This window comes from Hevea brasiliensis, chromosome 8 (assembly GCF_030052815.1).
Source record: "Hevea brasiliensis isolate MT/VB/25A 57/8 chromosome 8, ASM3005281v1, whole genome shotgun sequence".
Classification (NCBI taxonomy): Eukaryota; Viridiplantae; Streptophyta; class Magnoliopsida; order Malpighiales; family Euphorbiaceae; genus Hevea; species Hevea brasiliensis.
This window is the reverse complement of record NC_079500.1, coordinates 23,854,567-23,861,946: the sequence shown is the minus strand read 5'-3', so window position 1 is coordinate 23,861,946 and position 7,380 is coordinate 23,854,567. Positions and strand designations below refer to the sequence as shown.

The 7,380-nt window shown below is 29.6% G+C and overlaps 1 protein-coding gene across 1 annotated transcript; it reads right to left on the bottom strand.

The window, feature by feature from the left end:
• Positions 1–406: 406 nt before the first annotated feature.
• Positions 407–1,697, bottom strand: LOC131182105 (uncharacterized). Its single transcript, XM_058150754.1, has 4 exons — positions 1,651–1,697; positions 977–1,264; positions 740–844; positions 407–625 (listed from the first exon to the last, which is right to left on the bottom strand). Exons 2-4 carry the CDS (start codon positions 1,181–1,183, stop codon positions 407–409), a joined length of 531 nt encoding a protein of 176 aa, XP_058006737.1. The 5' UTR covers positions 1,184–1,264; positions 1,651–1,697.
• Between the last annotated feature and the right edge of the window lie 5,683 nt (positions 1,698–7,380).

Genomic DNA, 7,380 nt, shown 5'->3' with positions numbered 1-7,380 from the left:
ATATCATAATATTTATAATATCAGGCTATCAAATATCAAATATCAGTCAATATTATATATAAATATGACAGTGAAGGGTTATGACAATAATATACTGTATGGAAAAATAAAATATCATAATAACAAAAAAACAAGCTACTTGTCATCAACAAGATAATCACTCATCACCACTATCAGCCTCTCTACCATCATCTTGATGAGTCGCATGTGGAGTTGGGGTCAGAACCGCTACTGCATCATTTGTGACATCATGTTTTGCATCATTTGTTGCATGCGCTCCTCCAATGTCTGCTCACGTTGTCTATATCTCTCCTCTAGCATCAACTCGCGTTGTCGATCTCTCTCCTCCATTGCAACCAAACTATCCTTGAGCGTTGCAATAGTCTGATGCAATTGTTGAATCTCTTCATGAATTGCCTCCGATCGAGCACAATAGGATGCGAGAAGATGATCCATGTGATGAGCTAGGGTAAAAAATTGATGCTTGAGATCCAATGCCATAAACCCTGTTCTTCTTCTCCCCCCCCACAACTTGATAATATAGTGCGACCTCATCTACAATAGGAGGGTCACTGCACCCCTCTTGTGGTTGAGACGACTGCTCCTTAAGCGCCAAAAATGCATCCTGCATAAGTCAATACACATATTTTAAATTTATTTTTCTTGGCAATTGAATAAACAAACTCACTTATTCATTTTTTTCATATAATTGAAAGACATAAAATACTTGTTCACTTACCTTAATTGATTGCGCTCGTGAATCAACCATATCGGAGGTGCCTTTCCTAGTGTGGGTCTTATGGAAAAGTTCATAAGGAAAAGGTCTTCGGCCAAGCTGGGCTTCCTGAAAAGATATAATGATTTTAGTGATGTTTATAATAATGTTCGATTATTTGCTACTAATATGTAGACAGACAATAACAAAACTAGTAAATATGAAATCATTACCATCCTATAGTAAATATGAAATCATTACCATTCTATCTGCGTGAGTAGCATGTGAAACTGAACCCCCTGTGTGTCTAGAGATGCCTGCCCCAACTCCCCCTATCTCACTACAACGGTTAGCAGTGAATTGATGGCTCTTGGCTTTAAACTCTGGGCTACTCCATGCCTCCTTCCATTTTTGCATTGTACTATTAGGCACGATGACCTTGGATTTTCCTTTCCTGACATTGCACATTAGGGCCTTATAGCGCTCTGCAGACTTACGCCTCCAAGCTTCCTTTACTAGTGGAGTCACCTCTTGCCAATCAAAGTATTTCTGGTATAAAATAAATAAAAATTAAGACAGTTGTATTAGTATGATAATATTTTAGAAAAAAATTGACAGCATTTCCCCTAAATTTTGGACAATCCAACCTAGTTATTAGGTATTAATTGCACCTGTTAAAAACACTTCATATATTCTCAACAATAAATAACATCCACCCCAACTACAACAACTCACAACAATATATATTTTCAATATCACACAAGCTGTACATATAGATCATTTAAGCATTAATATACTTCAATTGTGTTCTTTTACATTAATTCACAAATTCTCATCACTTAAATGATATTTGTTCATAACATTCTTTTTTGAGGTTTCATAAACTATGCAAATTAGTTATCTGATAGCTAATATTTAAATATTTATTTTATTACTTGAAATTCATCCCAGTAAAACTCTTTTGTTTCAGGCGTGATAGTTTTCCAACAAAGGCCCTCCTGGGTCCATCCTCTCCTTGAAGATATTCTTCATCTTCTTAGCACATTCCTCGGATGGATGTAACTTTGTACAAAAGAAAGACAGCAAATATATTGATTTTATGTAAATGTAGAAACACGATTTCAATTCCCAATGATATGAAATACCAAATCATAGATAAAGTTAATTAATTTTAAATACTTACGTGCCATTAATGAGCTTTATTCTTTTCTTTCTTCCAAATGTAGTGAGTGATAGGCCATCCATCGATGATATTGGTGCTGCCCCAACTGAATGACCTTCATGACCGAGGTTGATCCAATTGCGTGCTCGTAAGATGGGGTAATAGGTGGTGGCGGTGGAGGTGGAGGTATAGCTCGATCTCGTGGTTGAAGCAAAGAGACCCTCTGGATCCGTGCCGACCTCCGTGGATCGTGAAGGAACCCGAGGTGACCTGTGTAGATTGGTCTAGTTGATCATTGGGCTCATCCCGCATGTAATCGCTTGACCGTGAATGACCCAACAAACCTCCCCGCGATTGCCTCGCATCCCGCATAAATAATTGTATTAATTAGTTAGCTTCATTCAACTTATGATACATAATACAGATGAAATTAGTTAGATAAATTACACTCAAAAACCATAAACTGGACCAACACTTGTCATTAATATTCTCTCCAAAAGTTTTCATTAAAATTAGTAACAGAATGTTTTTTTTTTTTTTTTTTTTTTTTTTAAATAAAGTTATATAATAAAAAAAAATTATTTAATATAAAGAGAGAGAGAGATGTTAACTTTAACACAAGGGAATAAAGGATATTAGATGTATTGAGAGAAGTAAATTCCCACAAAGAAAGGCAGGATAATAAAAAATAATAACATAAAATATGTTCTATAGATTCACAAGCACACTGTATGAATGTACATATATACAAACACATCTGTGTAACTTGCATAAACATACATGCATTATACAATTGCCCAAGTATCTTAAGGCAGCTAGATAGCACATTAAACCACTGAACACTAGCATTAGAAGGCAGGCACTCATCACATTGAATTTTGTTTCCTAATCAGCTTATTGTACTATAGATTTCTGATCAGAATCTAAAGCAAGACTGAGAAGAAAATTCTAATGTCTCGCTTTCATACCTGGTAAATAATCCAAAATTGCGTACATATTTTATTATATTTCATTCTTCACACCACCGAACTTTGATTCAACATGCAAATGAGTAATGATGTGTGGTAATTTTCAGTAGGAAACTCTTGATAAATTCTCCATTCATACATCTTACTTACGAATAGGTTATGATTGATAATTTTGAACCATTTCAGATTAATTCTTGCAGTTAGAAATAGAAACAGACAACATACCAGAGCAAAGAAAGCCGTAGATAGAAATGACTTCAAGATAAAAGTGAAATGGCGATTACAATCTATCAAATCCTTGCAATTGGTCTTGGTACGAGTCCTTTAACCAAACAATAAAAACCGTATATTTATTAAATTAAACTGCAAAACACTATCCTAAGAAAGAACTGAGTAAAGGAGACAAATTAAACTTACAGCACAGATTAGTTCCTCGCTTCAACACCATCCTTCCCAACCTTCCATCTTGCTTTGAATAACTATTTTGCGTAACCAAAAATGCCCATTAACAATGCAAAAATTGAAGCTTTCTTGTAGTTTGCTTAAATTAGTAGCACATCGTAAACACAAATCGATCTAGAAAAATTAGGAACTTCTAAACAAAGATAATATGCCACTAATTGGTGGAGTAATTTGACCTTTTCAGAAGAACCATGTAGCTCATTACCTAACAATTGATCAGAAAAACCTATGAAATCAACCCATATACAAAATATTTAAAGCAGGCTTATTGAATTAATTATTGTTCAATAACATATGAATCTGGTTCATCTTGCTAATAAAATCATTAACTAATAAAATTGTGATGAAAATAAGGACGCCTCACCAAATAACAAATTTATCCATGCCAATACTACCAAAACAGTTCAAGCAGAAAGTGAGATTATGTTAAAACAAATGAATTCAAAACAGTAATATTAAACTCAACGTCCAATGACAGATAAAATAAAAGGAAGACAATGGCAGACCTTTAAAGAAATCAAAGCGGCGGCGAAGACGACGGGAGCGCACCTAGAATTGCGAGGTGTGGGCTTGAGAAGTCGAAATTTCGGAAGGAGAAGTGATTGCTGGTTGAGTTTTAGAAAGGAAGCAGAGGAAAGAAACCGGGAATGGGTTGTCAGTGTTAGAGTTGTGGCACAAATCTTAAACCGCCAATGGAAGTTTCTAAGGAATTAAAACCAAAACCCTAATCAACGGAACAGTAAATGTAACCGCAGATACTCTGTACTATTAAACCAAAAATTCAAAACCCACGGTACAGCGCTTCACATGGAAACAAAAAAAAAAAAAAGCAGATCATCCGTGTGGAATGAACCCTTGGTTTAGGAAAAGATGGAAGAGAAGACGCAAAGGTATGTTAACTGAAAAGTGAAAATTCAAGTACTCACTGCGAAAAGCACCGAATTGCTTGATGATGCGGCTCAAGACAAAGTGATGAGGGAATGGGAAGAAAGAGGTAAGAGGGAGCTGGGGCTTTGGGGAAGGGGGATAGGTTTGTTAAGGTCACCTATCCTTAAAACTACGTAGTTTTATGTAATTTAGCACTCTCATTTAAAAAAAAAATTTCTATTTTATTTGTTATTTTATAAAATTATGAAAATATTAATTATTTTTTAACTTTACTTTAATTATTATTATTCTCAATATATTTATTTTTTTCACATATTTTTACATTTCAATGATATTATAAAGAAATTTTAATTAATTTTTAATATTATTTTTATAAAAATATTTATCCAATAATTTTTTAATTCTTATAAAAAATTTTAAAAATTATTGACATAGAATGGAGCTAGTATTAAATTAGTATTTACTTGTAAATATTTTTTTATTTTTATAAATATAATTAATTATTGATTTAAATTATTTTAATAGCGTAAGTTTATGAAAGACATTTCTCTAGAATGGTATAAAAAATTAATATAGTTGAAAAAAAATTAATATAATATATATATTTGAAATTAAATTATCCCCTATAGTTTTATGAAAATAAAATTAATATAATTCTATATAATTAAAATTAAAATTAAATAAAAATAATTAGATAACACTTTAATTTTTGAAACCGAAAGCTATCGGTTTCTAAATATAACTAAAAGAATTAGAAACCGATATAAATCGGTTCCTAATTTATTTTAAAATTTCATTGATTTTGAAACCGACAGAAATCGGTTTCTAACTTTACTTTAAAATTTATTAAATCAAATATATAATCGATAAATTTTGAAACCGAAAGTTATCAGTTTCTAAGCATCAGTGAAAAAATTAGAAACCGATAATAATCGGTTTCTATTTTGAAAATTTAGTAAATAATATAGAAATTATAAATATAATTTAATATTTGAAACCGAAAGCAATCGGTTTCTAAATTACTTTCAATTAGAAACCGACATAAATCGGTTTCTAAATATAATAAAAGAAAATAGAAACCGATAGGAATCGGTTTCTAACGTTTTAAGTAAAATTTGAAACCGAAAGCAATCGGTTTCTAAATTTATTGAGTAATTAGAAACCGAAAGGAATCGGTTTCTATTTTATTTTAAAATTTAGTAAATAAAATAGAAATTACATTACTTTTGAAACCGATATAAATCGGTTTCTAAATTGTTAAGTAATTAGAAACCGATATGAATCGGTTCCTAATTTATCCTTAAAATTTAATAAATAAAATTAATGATTAGATTTATTTTGAAACCGAAATAAATCGGTTTCTAAATATAACAAAGGAAAATTGAAACCGATAGGAATCGGTTTCTATACAGAATTTAATTTTTAGTAAATAAAATGGAAATTATATGAATGTTGAAACCGATACGAATCGGTTTCTAAATATAAATAGATAATACTTTTATTTTGAAACCGAATGAAATCGGTTTCTAAATTAAAGTGATTAGGAACCGATATATTCGGTTTCTAATATGACAAATATTAGAAACGGAAAATTATTCGGTTTCAAAAATCGGTTTGTAATCGGTTTATAAACAGTTGCTAAATTTGCCATCAAAATGTTCTTCATAATTTAGAAACCGACGAGTTTCCGTTTCTAATTTCGGTTTCTAATCAGTTGCTATTTGGTTTTTAATGTATTTAAGTTGTTCCACCAGATTTCCGTTTCAAAATCCGTTTCAAATTATAAACCGATATAAATCCGTTTCTAAATTCGGTTTCTATTCTGATATTTTCTTGTAGTGTAAATTATTTGTATTATTTTTTAAATTAGTTCATATATACCAATCAAAAGATATAAAAGAAAAAAAAAGTAAAATAAAAGTTTTACGACCTTTGAAATGAATAAAATGATTTTGCAAAAAAAAAAAAAGCAAAAGAAAATGAAGATTTGAATATTAAAATTAATAATGATAATCTAAATAGTAAAGTAATCGATATTTAAATGTCAAGTGGATATCATTTAATAGCCTTGCAAAATATAACACGTGGCAATATATGATATATGAAAAATTCATTTTAAATTTAAAATACAACTTTTATGGCAGGATTTACATATAAAATAAGTTAGACTTATATATTTATATCTTAAATCATAATAGATTGTATTTACATAAGTTTTTTCCCATAATATATGTATAAAGTAAGGTCCACGTGCATAGAATATTGTTAAATGGTTGTTATCATAATTGGTTTAAATAAATATCAAATGCTAAAATCCTATTGATGAATAATGAGAAGTGGTTTTTGATATTGATCCATTTGATGGAAGGGGATAATAAATGTTATTATTTATTTGGAAATCAAAAAGGGATAATAATGCTAATGCCTCTTAGAAAATCACTCCTACCCTATAAAAGGTGCATTTATGCCGTCAGTGAACATACATAACATAAAGAAGTAATAAGAAGTGAGAAGGGTTGAGGAAGAGAAATTCGGCTTTTCTTAATCTATAGAAGAATTATATTCTATATTTCTCAAGAACTCATCATGCATCAAGTTACGCTTCCTTTTGATTAATTGTTTTTAATTATAAAAAATTATGAAGTTTTAAGATCCATAGTTATTTTCAATCATTGATGTTTACGATCTATTTTTAAGAAAAATCTTACAATATACCGTTATTGGTATAGCTCCATTTGCATTCTGATGCAAAGAACAAGTCCTATTCTTAATAATGAAATTTAATTGTCTCTTTGTAGAAAATTTTGTTTTTAGATATATATATATATATATATATATATATATATATATATATATATATATATATATATATATATATATATATATGTATGTAAGGGTGTACATCAATCAATTCAAGTCAGACTGAAAATCGAGTAGATTAAATTTTTTTGTAAATTATATCAAATAAAATAAAATTAGAAAAAAATGAATAAATTTGATTTGGTTTAATATAATTTTTTTTATTTTAATTTTATTTTAGACTATTTTTTATTTATTTTAAATTTATTTCAAATTCAATGTAAATTTTATTTTTTATTTTTTATTTTAAGACCTTATAACAATTAATTAAAAAAACTATCCAATTCGATCCTATAATTTTTTTTTAGTGAGTTCAAAACCACCTA

Excerpts from the sequence above, each read along its gene's own strand:
- LOC131182105 (XM_058150754.1), bottom strand. The coding sequence starts at position 1,183 with ATGTGCAATGTCAGGAAAGGAAAATCCAAGGTCATCGTGCCTAATAGT. Across the intron at positions 845-976 it reads CTACTCACGCAGATAGAATG|GAAGCCCAGCTTGGCCGAAG; the intron begins GTAATGATTTCA and ends ATATCTTTTCAG. Across the intron at positions 626-739 it reads CACGAGCGCAATCAATTAAG|GATGCATTTTTGGCGCTTAA; the intron begins GTAAGTGAACAA and ends TGACTTATGCAG.